The 17,607-nt window shown below is 42.0% G+C and overlaps 1 protein-coding gene across 1 annotated transcript in view; it reads right to left on the bottom strand.

Annotated features, from left to right (window-relative positions):
* ARHGAP20 (Rho GTPase activating protein 20) overlaps nucleotides 1-17,607 on the bottom strand; it is a 99,426-nt gene that overhangs the window by 25,261 nt on the left and 56,558 nt on the right. The window contains exons 4-7 of the mRNA XM_063127073.1: nucleotides 13,476-13,625; nucleotides 8,827-8,868; nucleotides 5,138-5,222; nucleotides 810-887 (exon numbers count right to left, since the gene is read on the bottom strand). Of these exons, the coding sequence (XP_062983143.1) occupies nucleotides 810-887; nucleotides 5,138-5,222; nucleotides 8,827-8,868; nucleotides 13,476-13,625 (355 nt within the window). The remainder of the gene's footprint in view (nucleotides 1-809; nucleotides 888-5,137; nucleotides 5,223-8,826; nucleotides 8,869-13,475; nucleotides 13,626-17,607) is intronic.

Genomic DNA, 17,607 nt, shown 5'->3' with positions numbered 1-17,607 from the left:
ATGAGAGAACTGCACCCAGTTTTTTCTAATAAAAGTGAACAATTGGGCCAAAATTTTTGGCCCGTTTTTTTCTGCTTGGAGAGCACGGGGGAAGAAATTCTAACTATTTCAGGAGGAGGCATCTAAAAGAAGTCTTGCCACTCTTTCTAGCAGGGGCACGGTTGCCCAGACCAGCCGGCAACATTCCGCCATAAGTGTGCTTGAACGCGTGGACCAGGCGGACAGTCTGCACCTCCGAAGCTCTCCACTCCTCAGGTCAGACTCTGCCCAGTGCTGGGCAGCCTCCTCTTCGAAAGCACGGGTTGGGTCAGCTGTCAACCTGGCAGATCTGCGCTTTCAAAGGCACCCCTCTGCAGAAGGGCAGCATCCTGCCTTGAGCAGAGCTTTACAGGCAGGGATCAGGCCAGCTGCCAGCTGTTCAAGCATCCTTGGCAGCAGAGAGCAAAGCACAGGTACGAGCAGATGAGGCAGCAAGCTCTGGTCAGATGGCTAGAAGGAAGCAAGTGGTCAATTGCCCTCTCTGCTCCAGGATCCTTTAAAAAAAGAGAAGTGGACTGCCTCTTTTGTTTTAAAGGGGGCGGGGTGTCTGGAGCCAAGTGCAGATACATTTCCTTCTCTGACCCTAGTTGATTTTCTCTCTCTTTCCCCCAACCCCAGTGAATTTTCATGATGGCCCAACTTGTAGAGTACTATAGTTTTCTACTAGGCATCAGATAACTTATGACACTGGCAGACATATTACTAGTGACTAGAGTAGACTGAAAGCAAAACAAAAACAAAAACAAAACAAAGAAGTCATAAAAGCTCACATTGATTCCAAGCTGCTGCAGGGCCATGAGGATCACATCATTGGCTGTGTCCCTGTTGGTCACAGTTAAGGTTTTTGACTGTTGGAGGGAGAAAAGAGACAGAAGGGGACATGAGTATTAGAATTACGGCACTTTAAAAAGAGTCAATACTGCATGAAATGTTGAGCTTTTCTACACACGGCTATTAAACTGCTGCATCTAATTTTGGTTTCATCACAGAATTGAGATCTGAGCACTACACGAGCAGCATTTCTTTTCCTGCTCTTCCACTACATAACCTCTAGGCAGCACTGTAGTATGGCAGAATAGTGCAACTACACAAGAGGAAATCACACTTTCTTCCACTTTCACAATTAAATGTCGCATTTCCCCTGCTGTAAAAGAACTCACCAAAAGTGCTGCTAGACACAGATGAGAAAGTGGATGGTCATGACATCATCTAAAGAACTCATAAGCAACTGTGAGTAACAATCACATGATAAACGCATCATGTAGAAAAGCTGTTTGGCTTTTACAGGACAGCAGCAGCTGAAAATATCAGCTAGAACTTGGAGGTAATGTCTATGTCTACCATCTAGCTGATAAGGAAACATGTACTACGTGGAAAACAGATCCGCTTGTGATATATTAGCACATTATCTTTCTTATCCTCAGGATGTTCTACATAGCGACAGATTCAATAGACACACTGGCGGCATTTGCATGTCACCCTAAACCATAGTTTATCGTGACATACACATGATCCTTGGTCTTGTGCTCTCCCAATCCCTCTGCTCTGCCACACATCTAGATCAGAAGCGTTTGCTTTCACTTTCCCTACAGTGTGGTTTGTTGTGTTGTCTGGTGTCACAAAGTATGGTGAACGCTAGCTATGCTTAATTTTTTAACAAGACGACTTCATCATTTCTAACAAGGCAACTTTAATCTCTGGTTTCTGAAGCTAGCTTGTAGAAATTAACCATAGGAAGTATTACATACGGTTCTCGGTTTGGATGACCTGGAAAGCTGCTGAAGGCCTCCTCTCAGCCACATGGGTGGAGGAGAAGGGAGCGGAGGGCACGGAAGCCCAAGGCTCAGTGCGGTTTGGGCACACTGTACTAAAACACATTCAGTGTGAAGTGCAGATGCAGCCAATGGGGTGTTGGGCATAAATGGAAATCAGACTTACCACAACTACACCCCACCCCACCCCGAAACAGCTCTCTCATCAGTGCAGAAACTTAACCAAGACCCCTACGAGAGACATATCATTTAGGGAGCTCCCAGGAGAGTAGGGACTCCCTTGTTTTTAAATAAATTTAAATCTCTAATTTCTTTTCAACTCTATACAAAGCTGGTGCCCAGAGAGCTTCAGCTATTGGGCAGTATAAAAATGTAATAAATAAATAAATGAATAAACCTAAAAATTAGAAACAATTTCTCCAGTATTATCAATGATATCTTACTAGCACCAAGAGATACATCACGAGAGGCATATCAAAGTCAAATGAAGACTGCCACATTTTAATCCGAAGACCATTCTGTCCAATTCTACTACAGATTTTAAATTCCGAAACAATTTTTAAAGTCGGCCACGGAATTTCCAGGTCACACAACCCCCGTGCCAGTTTGCTCCCTGCAAAATATCGTTCTGCCTGAACCACTGAAAATTATAAACTGCAAAGGAAACTGAAGTGAAGGAGTTCAAACGCAATATATTTTTGCCCAAGGCTATAGCTGAACGATCATAATATAAACAAAAAAAATTAACATTTCCCCAAAGCGATGACATCTGGCACCCAGGAGTAGGTCAGCACATTTGCATAAGGCTTGCCTTTGGCTAGCACATAGCAAAATAATTTGCATTGCATATGCCTCCTCCCTCGCTAACCCTGACTCTGGCATAAAATGAAACAATTCCCCCAAAACCCCAGCTGCTCTAGCAGAAAAGGAAGAGGAACTCCATAGAAAGCATTTAGGATTTTTGGAAGCTTCTATCCATCTGCCATTCGGCTGCCTTATTGGTGATATTTCTGGCACCCCTGCACTAGACTTCAAGGATGACCAGTTCTGGGGAGTCCCTAGCGATTCAGCTGAAAGGTTCTGAACTACTGTGCAATTTATGCATACGCATGACTGACAGATGCAGTTCCCAAGTCATCTTAAATGAGCATTCGTTCAGTTTGTCTCGAACCAGTACTACTGACTTTTGTTTGGAGAAGTTTGTTTCAGACAGGGCAGGGGAGGGATTGCATTTCCTTACCGTGGCTCTCTTCCTGGTTTCCTTCCAGGTTTGAAACGAGCAGAATTGCACAGCGAAGAGAGCAGCAACCCCATGGCCTGTACATTTCAATGGGACAGAGCCTTCTAGTGGCATTTTATGGTGCAACCTCCTCTGCACACGGCAGGAAATCCTGACAAACCCGACATATCTCAGAACAGTAAGGTTTTCTGAGGTTTATTTTGTGATGCTAAAACGAAGAAAAGGAGTAGGAGATGCACAGGAGGCTTACAGCGGCATCAAGATGAACCACAAACATCCATGAGCAGCCAGTAACGAGCGTGCTATAAATTGAGCATGCTATAAATTGCTCATTTAAAGAAGTTCTAGGTCTACCAATGGCTATTCATCATATTATCTAAAAGGAACTTCCATGGGCTAGTATAACTCTGAAACCCAGAGCTGGTGGCCAAGGGGTGACAGTTCATAGCTTTATACACTGCCTGAGGATTTTCAAGATACATCAGGCAAAAGGATATTAGAACTAGATTTATTTCTTTAAAACAGCATCATACAGTGGTATTCAAAATTAATTTACAAAGTAGTTACATGGATCCATATACTGATACAGCAGGGCTGCTTATTTATGAAGTTGTAGTCCTGCGATTATAGGGGATTGACTCTTATTTAAAAATTTAGGCACCGGAACAAGTTGGTTTTGCGGCAGCTGTCCCAAGATGCAGAATCAAACTGTGATTTGCACGCCGGCAGTAGTACAGAAATAAATCCACAGCACCTGCAGGCAACTGCATAGGCAAATCAAGTCGGCACCATCCAGCACTACAAATATTTTATATGTTCACGGTCCCGCCCCACCCCACCACCCTGCTCCGCAATAAATCTCCACTTGTTATGTGGTCATTTAGCAGAAAGAGGATTGCCATAGAGTTCCTTTTAATAACTCTTAATGATCAGCAATAATAGCTTTGATCCCGTTAGGATTTTTTTAGAATGTTTTTAGGATGTTTTAACAATGTATATTATGTTCTTAATTCAGTTTTATGTATTTTATATTTACTGCTGTTCTCTGCCTTGATCAAAATGGAGAGGCAGATTAGAAATAAATTATTATTATTCCTTGCAGTCAATTCCTAAATGGGCCTGAGGGATACAAAAATAAGAAAGGGATTCAGGGGCCAATTGGCCACACTGGGCTAGTCAAGGTCACATGAGATCCCAATTGCTGGAACTGGGTCAAAGGAAAAAGCTGGGAAAGCAGGCAACAGAGACCAGGCTTGCTAGCAGCAATCATGTAGAATTGTATTTTTAGAGTAAGACACAAGGTAGCATGATGAAATCTTACTGGGCTTCCTCACGCCTACCAGGTTTCCTACATACTCCTCTCAGATAAAATAGCATGCAGGAGGTTGAATACGTCTCTGTAGCAAACAGCTCCCACAAGGGAAATAGGAAGCTTTTGTTATTTACTTACGCGAGTCTGACAGTAGTTTATGGCAGTATCTTTTATAGCATTTCACAAAGCAAAATTAGGATTAGTTAAAATATAGAGACATTGCTGATTTGTTAAATATCTATCCATTGGAGGGCACTTCAAACCTTTCCTAACCATTTTTTTTAACCATAGATCAGTTTTGCCGTTTCAATGGTGAGAATTTTTAGCCCCTTCCTACCTCAGGGGAGCTCAGATTATTCGAAACCACAATTAGTTTAAATCATGGTTTGATCCTAGTTTGTTTGAACAGTTTAAACCAGAATTCCCCCGAGTCCTGAGGGAACGAAGTATTTGCTTAGTTTTAAAAGCAGAAGCCGCACCTTATGATCACCATATCATGACCATACCAGACAAGGAGAGTGGAAGGAGGAAGCGTGGAAGTCTGAGACTCCTTCATGCAACACTAAGCCATCGCTTAGTGTTACATCCAGAAAGACCCAAAGACAGAAGAGGAACTGCACTATAGGGACTAATAGTTCTCTAAACAAATACCTAATTTTGTACTCAGAATAAATGTTGCAAATCATGCAATGTTCAAATCTTCACAGCTGCTTGCCCAGGAAGTGGCATAACCATTGTCCTTACATACTCAAAAGGTGGCTTATGAATACTTACATATGCACAATTTCCAATATCCTTCGCAATAATCTTCAGGGGAATGCTCTTGGGATAGTCCTTGGCTTTCTCGTCTTTGATGCGACTGTCAAAGCAAGAAGATTTTTTTAAAATGTAAATCTAGAAAACTAGAACAGAGACAGTGGTGCATTCATACAACACTTTAGTCCACAGAGTGTGAAAAGTCCATTTAACGGATTACTATTTGCGTGCCACACTTGGGCGACACGGAAGTAGTGTTCTGAGGAATAGAGTACTCGGACTCCGTTGAGTAGTCATTTCTCCCCCGCCCTGCTCTCCCCACCGAATGGCCGCACTGGTTCCTGCTTATTTATTTATTACATAAATTTGTTACATTTATTTATTACATAAATAAATTAATAAATTTATGTAGAATTTATTTATTTATTTATGCCAATGGTATTTGACAAATACTTGCCAGTTGCAAATACCCCTTTCTTAGGGAAGGTACTTGAGAGTCATGTTGGAGAAACTGCAGGCACTCTTGGAGGACACTATTTATCTAGACCCATTCCAGTCTGGGTTTTGACTGGACTAAATCAGCCTTTGTAACCCTGATGGATGACTTTTGTCAGGAGGGAAACTGGGGAAGTACGACTCTGTTAATTTTGTTTGATATCTCATTGGATTTTGATACCTTCGACCATGGTATCTTCCTGGATAGATACCTGTAGGCTGGTCATTGGAAGTACTGTATTACAGTCATACCAGTCTTATCTGCAAGGTCGATTTCATAGAATAACACTGGGTGAACATTCCTTGGCCCCTTGGTTATCTTGTCCACAATGTTGTTCAACATCTATTATATAGCCACTGATAGCAGTCATTAGGGGATTTAGACCCAAATGCCATCAGTATGCCGATGATTCACAGCTCTGACTCCCTGTAACATCTGAATCAGTTGAAGGTGTGCAAGTCCTTGATCAGTGTCTAAACTCAGTGATGAGCTGGATGATGAACTGTCTACAATACTGCGCTCTTCGAAGCCTTCCACTTGTTCTCGTGATCCGATTCCTTCTCGCGTCTTTATTAATCTTATTCCTGCTATCCTCCCTTCCTTGCTACATATTATTAATCTTTCTCTGTCCTCTGGTTCATTTCCTTCTGCTTTTAAACATGCTACAGTCTCTCCCATTCTCAAGAAACCTACTCTTGATAGGCTATCTCTGTCTAACTACCGACCTGTCTCTTTGTTGCCGTTTGTTTCAAAGATCCTGGAGCGTGCGGTCTACTCTCGTTGTCTTGACTTTCTTTCTAGTAACTCTGCTTTGGATCCATTTCAATCTGGATTCCGTCCTCTGCATTCCACCGAAACAGCCCTTACTAAGATCACCAATGATCTCCTTATTGCCAAGTCTAAAGGCCATTATTCCGTTCTTATTCTCCTTGATCTAACTGCAGCCTTTGACACGGTTGATCATGATCTTCTCTTAGATTCCCTTCATGACCTTGGATTTTGTGGCTCTGTCTATAACTGGTTTGCCTCCTATCTAGCGGGTCGCTCTTTCAGCGTGTTGACTAATGGCAGCTCGTCTTCCTCCTTTCCCCTTTCAGTAGGGGTTCCGCAAGGCTCGGTGCTTGGCCCGTTGTTGTTTTCCTTATACATGTTGCCCTTGGGCAAGCTTACTCAATCTCATGGCCTCCAATATCATCTGTACGCCGATGATACACAACTATATCTGTCATCTCCGGAACTTTCTCCTGATGTTCACGATCGTATCTCGGCATGTCTTTCAGATATCTCAGCTTGGCTGCTTCATCGTCGCTTGAAGCTTAACATGGCAAAGACTGAATTGCTTGTTTTTCCTCCTAAACCTTCTCCTCATCTCTCATTCTCTCTTACTGTCAATGATGTTACGCTTACTCCGGTCAAGGAAGCTCGTAGCCTTGGCTTTATCTTCGACTCCTCGCTCTCCTTTATTCCTCATATTGAGGCAGTAGCTAAATCTTGTCGATTTTTCCTGTATAATATTGCCAGGATTCGATCATTTTTGTCTGTCTCTTCTGCCAAGACGCTTGTTCATGCACTGGTTATTTCACGGTTGGACTACTGCAACCTTCTTCTCTCTGGCCTTCCTTCTTCTCACATCAGTCCGTTGGTTTCTGTTCACCACTCTGCCGCAAAGATCATCTTCTTAGCTCGCCGCTCCGACCATGTTACTCTGCTTCTGAAATCTCTTCATTGGCTTCCAATTCACTTCAGAATCCAATATAAACTTCTCCTGTTAACCTTCAAAGCTTTTCACGGTCTAGCTCCTTCCTATCTCTCCTCTCTCATCTCACACTATTGCCCCGCTCGTGCTCTTCGCTCCTCTGATGCCATGTTTCTCGCCTGCCCAAGGGCCTCTACTTCCCTTGCTCGGCTTCGTCCATTTTCGTCTGCTGCCCCTTACGCCTGGAACACTCTTCCAGAACATTTGAGAACTACAAGTTCAACCACAGCTTTTAAAGCTCAACTAAAAACTTTTCTTTTTCCTAAAGCTTTTAAAACTTGATGTTGTGCAGACTTCTACTGTTACTTTCTACTGTTAGTTTTTCCCTACCCTGTGCCTGCTTACCCTACCCTGTACCTGTTTGCATTCTCTTCCCCTCCTTATTGTTTTACTATGATTTTATTAGATTGTAAGCCTATGCGGCAGGGTCTTGCTATTTACTGTTTTACTCTGTACAGCACCATGTACATTGATGGTGCTATATAAATAAATAAATAAATAATAATAATAATAATAATAATAATAATAATAATAATAATAATAATAATGAGGGCTAATAAACTGAAGCTAAATCCTGGCAAGACAGAAGTCTTGTGGGTGAGTAGTTCCTGAGTCCAGAAAATAGGCTCAATGGCTGTCCTGGAGGGGGTTCAGACCCTTTGTAAGATCAGGTTCGTAGTTTGGGTGTACTCCTAGATCCATCACTGTCGCTGGAGGCCGAAGTGTCTACTAGTGCATAAAGCCCCACACAACTTGGGACTGGAATACTTGAGGAAGAGCCTTTTCCCTTAACAGCCTGCCCAGTCACTGAGGTCATGAAATGGGATGTTCTTGGTGGTTCCACATGGACTTATGACCTGACTGGAGTCCAACTTTCAGTATGTTGTCTCCCTTTCTATGGAACTCCCTACCTCTGGAGGTCAGGTAGGCACCACATGGCATTTTTCTGCACCTGTTGGACATCATTATTTCAAGAAACCTTCCTTGATTGACCAGGCATGTTTTTTATTGGTATTCTGTTTTTAAAAAACTTTTAATATGTTGTTTTACTCTTTATAAGTTTTAATATGGTGTTTTTATTCTTTTTATCTTCTATTGTTCATCACCACTCCAGAATTTGTTTAGATGTAAAACAGTCTATAAATGTTTGAAATAAATAAATACATAAATATTACAAGTATTCTTTCCACATAACTTTATTTTTCCCTTTGCGTAGCTGAATTTTGAGTCCACAAAATGAGAACTTATTTCATAAAGGCTTGACCTAATTCAACTATCCAAGCCAGATGTCAGCCTCTTCAATTTGTTTTTATAGAACTTGACTGATTCAGTTTTTGGCGATACCAAATCTTTGAGTAGGGAAACTACAACAAGTAACTGACCTGTGTATAATATAAATCAGATAGAAAAGGCTTTCTATTTCCTATTGTGGATAATACTGTAAAACAGAAGTACCTTTGAAGGGAAGTGAGCCACTTCTCTTTCTGCTCGACGGAACTGAAAATATTAAAAATAAGTTTGAAAGGATAGCGTCAGTGCAATAGGAATATCTATATCACAATTTGCAGAGTATAAGCCTTTGGACAACTTTGTTTTTTTTAGAGCAGTTGGTCAGAGAGAGGCAAAAGAGGTATTTAATTAGAAGACAAAGTTCTTCAGAAAATTGGGGTAAACTGCCAAACCACTAAGTCAGATAAACACAACAGCAACAACATAACAACAACAACAACAGAGCTAAATGCAAGATGCCACTTCTGGAACCTCTTTTGCTGTAAGAAATCTGGCCTCACTTGCTTGAAATGAGACCCTGCTAAACATGGTTCAACTAACTCACAGCCTGCTCTGACAATTTTGTCACCTACTTTGAGGATAAAGTCACTCACATCCACTGTAGCTTGGATGTCATGGTTACAGCAGATCCTAGGGATGTACTTTTAGCACCTGCTTGTCTCATTGTGATGAATATGTTCAAATTTGTACAGCCGGTGGATGCAGGCAAGATCCTTGGTAGTATGAGATCAACCACGTGTTCAGGATATCTCACAGAATCATAGAATAATAGAGTTGGAAGGGCCCTATAAGGCCACTGAGTCCAACCCCCTGCTCAATTCAGGAATCCACCTTAAAGCATCCCTGACAGATGGTTATCCAGCTGCCTCTTGAAGGACTCTAGTGTGGGAGAGCCCACAACCTTCCTAAGTAATTGGTTAACATTGTCATACTGCTCTAACCATCATTTTGTCTGTTCCCTAATATCAGAAGGAGAGGCCTTTCTCTATGGTTATTTCTACATGAGGATTTTAACCTGCCACTTTACTGAGGCTCCTGCTTCCAGATTCTTTGTGGGATTAAGATTGGCTGCTTTACATGTGTTCTTTTCCAGGGGTTTTCTTTTTCTACCCTTCTATACATTCCATTACACAACCACCAGGTGGTGCTGTGGTGTAACAAAATTGCGCAAATTCACCAGGGCTTCCTGCCACCATTCACAGAATGCTTGCAAAGCACAGAAGAGGTCCTGGAAAATGACGACATCATCCAAAGAACCCGCAAACCACTGTGAGAGATGAATCACAAGCGCACATTAAATGCCTCTTGTAGAAATGCTCATTGTCCTGTCTAGGGTGGCAACATAGTTGAGTAGGACAAGAGCAAGGGGCTTCTCAGTAGCTGTGCCATTATTATTATTATTAGTAGTAGTAGTATCCCGCCTTTTGCCCAATACTGGGCATCAAGGCGGTCTTACAAAGTTTAAAACATACATTGTAAAACCTAGGAAAAGAAATGTAAAAATAACAAAAGAGTTATGGAACACTTTGCCCCATGTAAGTGACAAATAATGTTTTGTGCTCTGTTTTGAATTTTTGACTCTGTCACCATGATTGGTTGTTTTATATTATTATTATTATTATTATCATCATCATCATCATCATCATCATCATCATCATTATTATTATTCTCACTCGTGGTGGTTTTTCTAAATGGACATGATGGGCTTTGCCTAGTCATGCTGTCTTTTACTGAATCAGGATTATTATTATTTGCGAAGTTATAATTTGAAAATGCTGTTGTCTGGTGCTTTTGCACCAGAAAGGCAGGATGTAAATGTTTTCATCAAACCAATCAATCCAAACCACAGTATAAGTGACCAGTTTCAACTAATAAAATGACAATGCGAACTAGACAAAGCAATCTGCAAGTGGAATACAAAGGAGTGGCACTGCATCGCCCAATTTAATGACAGCTGTAGCACTGCATTCATATGGAACTAGATTGCCGCCCCACCCCCACCAAGCTGCAAGTTAACAAAGACACCAAGTGACAGGCTTAGACCAGCTGACAAACATCACCAATGGCCTTGACCTTAGGAAGATGCCCATCAATTCATGCCCATCAATTCATGCATCTCTTGCCTTTGTATCACCTTCATCTCTTAGAGAGAATTCCAAAGGCTCCCGTGGATTCAAAGAGGATATTTAGGGAAGCGTAAGTTGCTTCCACAGCATGCCTTTCATAAATATTTGGACTTTCTTTTAATCTTTTCACTTACTACATTCTTGTGTAATTAAATACTCCAGAACAACCCTTTTAAAGTTCTTCATGTACCCTCTTTACCTCCCAGTCTGAATGGCGCAGCTTACATAAAACCTAAAATTCCATTTTGACAGACACAACCAATTTTTTTAAAGTCTGACTATTTCAGAGTCAACAAGAGAGAGTCAAGCAAGACTACTGACACAGTAGCTCAAGTAAGACTAAGAATGTAATCACCATAAGCAGCAAGCTATTTATTCCAAGCTGTCAAATTGAGCTCAGTGAGATTTCTCTGAACTACACAGATTGTGGACTGCAGACTAAACCAAGGGTGGGAAGCTGTTGCCTGCAGATGTTGTTGGACTACAACTCTCATCATTCCCAACCATTGACAATGACAGCTGGGGTTGATGGGAATTGTAGGCCAAACATCTGGAGGGCCACAAATAGCCTGCCGCTGTCATACATAAGACAGATTAACTGGCTGCCAATTTGTTTCCAGAATTCACTTAAAGTCCTGCTGTCAGAAATATGGCAGGTGGGCACTGGAGAGGTGGGTGGGTGCTTTTCAGTGGTGGCACCCAAGATCCAGAATGGTTTTCCGAAGTAATGTCCACCTGGCGCTTTTACTGGGTGGGAGGGTGCTGTTGCACCATGTCCTGCTTGTTCATCCCTGGCCAATGGCTGGTCGGCCACTGTGTGAACAGAGTGCTGGACTAGATGGACCCTCGGTCTGATCCAGCAGGGCTCTTCTTATGTTCTTACTACTCACTTTTAAATGGGCAGTGAAAATTGTTTTATCTCAGCAAACTTTGGTGGGTTATCATCTTTAAGTTGTTTTAAACTGCTTTTTGCTCCACTGCCTTTTTTAGTCTTTAAAAGTGTTTTTAGTTCTATGGATATCTTGTTTTTATTATTGTGTTTTGCTTTATTTTTTTTATTGTAAGCCACCCAGAATAGTTTATAGAAAGGCAGGGTATAACAACAACAAAATAAAATCAAAATCAAAAACAAAATAAAAGTAAAAGCAATGGTAATTTTGCATTTTGTATTAAGCGTTCAGTACTCAGGCAAGTTCCATTCAACTTATCCAGTATTCAATCAAGTTACCATGGTAGATGCAATCCTCCATCTCAATTTTAAGGTGAAAACTTAACAACGTTTATAACTTTCTGCCAAGGCTATGATCAATCTTAGAAGCTCATGTCTACAGTATCAGTATCCCAACTGGGCCCCTGTAGTTCTCAAATTAACATTCATCTCTATGAACATTCAGATTTTCTGTTTCAGAAGGAATACTTACAATATTCCATTCTTAGCCACTTCCTTGCAAATCAGAAAAATGCTTCTTTCTTGCTGCAAATGCTAATTTTGTGGCTGCAGAGGTTCCTGCAGAACTCTTCAGACACAGCTAGACTATGGAGTAAAACTGGCTTAAACAGGCATCCCTCTCCTTCCAAAATTCTGGAAACGCTAGCTCTCCAAGGGTGACTAGAGATCTCGAACAGAGAATTCAGGGGTGAGGGTCATGTGTGACTTAATGGTAGAGCACCTGCTTTGCCTACAGAAGGTTTGATCCCTGGCATCTCCAGGTAGGGCAGGAAAAAATTCTGCCTGAAGCCCTTGGAGAGCTGCTGCCAGTCAGTGTTGACAAAACTGGGCTAGATGGACCAAGGCTCTGACTCAGTATGAGGAAGCTTCGTGCTCAAACCCAGGCAAGATCTACACTACTGTTTTAAAACATTTTATAACAGTAGTGACAACTGTTGAGGCCCAGGACACACCTCATGTAGAGTTTTCGAAACATTTTCAAAGTGTCATATCCTGCTTAGTGTAGATCTGGCCCAAGTCTCAGAATGTTTTGGAAGAAGCCATGACAGTTAAACTAGTATAAGACAGGGAAGAGCTATACTAATAACACACAACAAAGATCCCTGAGAAAGAAGGATTGGGGCAGAGGTGCAGAGAGGGCAGGAGTGTTGTTGTTGTTGTTGTTTTTAAAAAATTAGAACTACAAGGACATTTCAGGAAATGCTTCCAAACTGCCGCATTGAAATATGTAGATGACCTGCGCCACTCCAAATCCATCGCGGGGCAAACCCTTCGTCAAGACAAGCCCCCCCGGGCTACAGAAAGAAGTAGGATTTCAACCCTAGGGTTGTACACAAGGGTGGCTTCACCACAGCAGAAAGTGCTTCCGTTTGTGTAAATTGTGGGACCCAACTTTCACCTATCCTCTCTACATATTGCAACCATGCACACCATATCCCATTTTGTCCCCAAGGGTCCCCCAATACCCAGGAGCAGTTTTTTTGTGGGAGGGGACAGGAGGCTTAAGTGGTATGGGGGGAGGAGCAGCAAAAATAAGGAGTGCCAACTTGAGCAAATATAAGGCTTTCCGCAACCATTGGATACAACCCCTGGTTCTCAGTCCCAACTTCCTTTGCTTAAAAAGGGTGCAAATCCACATCCAATCGTCGTCATCATCGGTTTTCAGAGTTACAGATTTTGCACCAAAGGTTACTCTTTGACTCATTAGCTGAGCAATCAATGTAAAGAATCTCTCATACCTGAAACTAGCAACACAGTTAGTGGTGGGCCATCCTAAAACGAAAGACCTTTCCAGGTTAGGGCTGCCCTCACAGACCTCTTCCATACAAGATGCTGTCCACATTTCACTGAGACGTGCCTGGCTCTTCAGCTTGAAATGTAACTGGGACCTGTAGTTAAAACAAAGTGTACTGTAGTTCATCACATACAAGCAGGGGATTAGAAATAAATATAAAATCAGCAAAACTTAAGATCAACTGAAGTCCGTAAAGCAATTAACCCCACCGTTGCTACAAATGCGAACTGCAACTGCAGCAGCCCTGAAGAGCAAGCAGACGGATTGTCAGTTTCAAAAAATCTGTGTTTGTTGGACCAGACTAGTTTCTCCAGGCAAAAAGAACCGTCACCAAATGCTGTAATCGAAGGAAGACAGCAAATCAAAGGGCAAGTATGCATCAAATGTGAAAATTGGGATAATCTCAAAGCTATGACAAGAAGTGCTCTGTAATATTTTTATGTCGCGGCTGGTTATCTTTTCATTCTGTAAGCCAGTTTGAAGCCTGACTCCTGACTTCCTACTGTGTGTGAAGCCTAGGGAGGAAGCAGAAAAAGGCAGAATTGGCACAGGGAAGCTTGCAGGTGCCTGGACTTTACGCCACACCTCAAACCTTAGGGGACAAGCAGCCTTGCCACAGATATGGACAGCTGGAAATCTGTGACTCGTCATAACAAACATATTTGCTGGTCCACAAGGCAACTTACAAGAAAAACATCAAAACAGAGTGTGGACCTAATACATTTAAAATTTGTGGATCAACACTTTTGATATTGTATCGTTTTTAGTTTATGCTTTTATGGTATTTAGTTTTATTTCTATTATTGTGCTGATTATGGTTTATATTGATTTTGGGTCCACCACTACCTCCATTTATCACGGATTTCTGCATTGCGTGTGTAAGTTGCTTCGAGGCTTTTTGTGGTGGGAAGCAACACATACATTTAATACAACAACAAGCTAAGCAGAACAAAAAGAAGTTTTAACAGCTTGCCTAGAACTGAGCAAAATCTAGACGGAGGCCACAGCTAGACCTAAGGTTTAGCCTGGGATCATCCAGGGTTCACCCCTGCCTGAGCACTGGATCCCCTGTGTGTCACCTAGATGAACAGGTTTGACCCCTGGACGATCCAGGGATAAACCTTAGGTCTAGCTACGGCCTTAGTTCCAGCTCTCAAATCTCAATTCAGGAAGAATCCCAAGGGTCAAGTAAAGCCTGAACATGCATGTAGAGGGTTGGAAAATATGATATTCCTTTTTCAAAAATAGTCTAATTTGAATCACCAACATAGCATAGCCCACATCCAGCTATTTAGATCTGAAATGTGAAAGCCCTTGACCTTTATGGATTTCAAAGGACTGACCTACATTTATGATGCTCTGATTTTTCCAAAGCTTTTAACATCTCGTCCGATAACAGCTGTGACTGGATGCTGTGCAGCAGCAGAACTGGCTCCAATCCAAATATCCACAGATATAAACATTGCTCTGGACACAATTCACTGGGAAATGTCTCCTGCATAAACCCCACTAGAATGAGCAGAAGTGTGATTGTGTCTAACTCTTATTACACCATTCCCATGAGTTCCATTGGGGCGTGCTGAGGCATTCCAGCCTTTCCACATGGATTGTTCCTACTGCCAGCCATACATCTCCAGTCACCGCCATATCTCCTGCACATGAGTTTCAAACTGGGCACCAGGAAAAATTCTCAAAACAAAAATGTGATGCAGGGGAACTCCATGCCTTTTATCACAATGTGGCTGAAACTGACAGGGCATTCATTACTGCACTAACTCTGCCACATGCCCTTTTTACTGTTTCGGTGGCAGGGGCAAAGCATGAGCTAAGCTAGAACTACATGTGGCGAATGGGACTTATTGTTACTGCTGCTATTGTTGCTCTTGCGATTTTTATTATTGGTTTTATTGATTTTAATTGCTATTTTATTGTGATTGTGTTTTTATTGCTTCTAATATTTTAACTGGTTTTATGTATTTTAGTGGTGTAAGCTGCCTTGTGAGGACTTCTGCCCTGAAAGGTGGCCAAGAAATGTTTTAAATAAATAAAATAAATAACTTATGAGGCACTGAAGAAAACCATCTGACTCCCAAGGGAAAAAATTGAGACAGAACTTTCTTGTCTCACGTGGGGACTTCTTTTTCAAGGTCACAAGCTGAAAGAAAGATGGAGGCCAGATACCCAAATGTTTGTTTACGGTCTGTGGTTTTACATTTGCTACTGTGGTTTTACATTAGTTAATTAGTATTTGTGCCACCCTATAATTATCATCATCATCATCATCATCATCATCATTTCTATACCATCTTTCTGCTAAAAGCAATCAAGGTGATGCACAGCAAATCAAAACAAATCAATCAATTAAAACCATAAAAAAAAACCTTTTAAAATATTAAAACCACAATAAAACACTGAGGGTAGAATCCAACGCCGCCTTCCAGAAGGAAGCGCCACAGCGAGAGCTTCGGCTATTGGGCGGTATAAAAATGTAATAAATAAATAAATAAAATAAATAAGCGAGTGGGAAAAGTTCATTCTGGAAGAGGCACAACCTGCCCCTTCTGAAAACGAGCATTTCTGCACATTGTGACGCTTGGCCGACCGCCTGCACTAGGACAGCATTGGATTCTAACCCGAAAGTGCAATCCCAAGCCTGTCTGCTCAGAAGTAAATCCTACTGGCTTCAATGAGACTTACTCCCAAGTATGTGGGTATAGGGTTGCAGCCCAAAAGTAATTTAAAAGGCCCGTTTAGAGAGATGTGACTTGACATCTTTCCTAAAAACGGAGACAGTCGGCGCCAAGCAGAACTCTAAAATGAGGGATTGTAGCTCAGTGACAAGCACCTGTTTTGCATGCAGGAGGCCCAAGATTCCATCCCCAGCATCTCTAGGTAGGGCTAGAGAAGAAAACTGCTTGAAACCTTGGAGAGGAGCTGCCAGTCAGTGCCGACAATACTAGGCTAGATGGACCAGTGATGTCATTCAGTACAAGGCAGTTTCCTCTGTTCCTATGAGAGCATCCTAGAGTTTGGAAGCAGCTCAGGAGAAGGTCCTTTCACTTGTACCCTACCAGCAGGCTTCTGCAAACAGGGGTATCTTCAAAATAGTCCATCCTAAAGATCTTAATATCTAAGCAGGTTCATAGCAAGACAGGTGGACCTGTAGACATCCACTCCCTAAGATGTTAAAGGTTAAGGACAACACCTTGAACTGAGCCCAGAAAACAGCAGGCAACCAGTCCAGATCGTTTGATATTGGTGTCATGTAATCTCTATTCCATGCAGCCTGGTTAGCAGCCTGGCTGCCACGCTTTGCATCAATTGATGCTTCCGGATGAATTGCACCAATTGAAGTTTCTTTTCATCTGGATATTTTCTCCTTCCACAAGGCCGAGAGAGATTCATCAACACTAAGTAAGGATCAGGACAGAGAGCAGAATGAATATGAGTCAATTCCCGCTCGGAGGCAGCAAAATGAAAGTTTTACTCTTCTATGCTGAAAGGTACAGGAGTAAATCAATGGAAAGACGTTCTCCCTTCTTTGGGAGTCTCCAGCTTATTTTGCTTCTAACAAAGCATCTTTCTGGAGATGGTTGTTGCAGAATCTCTCACCTGATAAGTGACTTACTGCCTGCGATTGGAAAGTCTTGTGTAAATGTAGGTCAGTCTAAAAAAGGGAACCTTAATAGGCATCTAAAAGGACAAGTGTGAAGAACAAAAAAAGTTTGCATTGGGAAGCTCTCTATAGAAATTCCTGATCTAACATGCTTTGCTGCCAACACGTCAATAAAAGGCAGGGCTTCCGTGCCTAGCTTCTTGTTGCTATGCTGTTATTAAAGGCACAGGGGCCATATTCCATACAGAATCTAGCCTCTTGAGGTGGGTTGCCATTATCAGTGGCTACCTAGCTGTAACACCGACCTGCTTTCCCCACCTGCTTTCATTTTGGGTTAGAGAGTATGGTATATATTGGAAGTGACAAGACTGCTGAGAATGATGTTATGTTCTGGACAGGTACATACGGGAAGAGAAGATCCTTCAGGTAACCTGGACCCAAACCATTTAGGGCTTTGAAT

This window comes from Elgaria multicarinata, chromosome 5 (genome assembly GCF_023053635.1).
Source record: "Elgaria multicarinata webbii isolate HBS135686 ecotype San Diego chromosome 5, rElgMul1.1.pri, whole genome shotgun sequence".
NCBI lineage: Eukaryota > Metazoa > Chordata > Lepidosauria > Squamata > Anguidae > Elgaria > Elgaria multicarinata.
The sequence above is the reverse complement of the archived record's forward strand: the minus strand, read 5'-3'. Positions and strand labels throughout refer to the sequence as shown.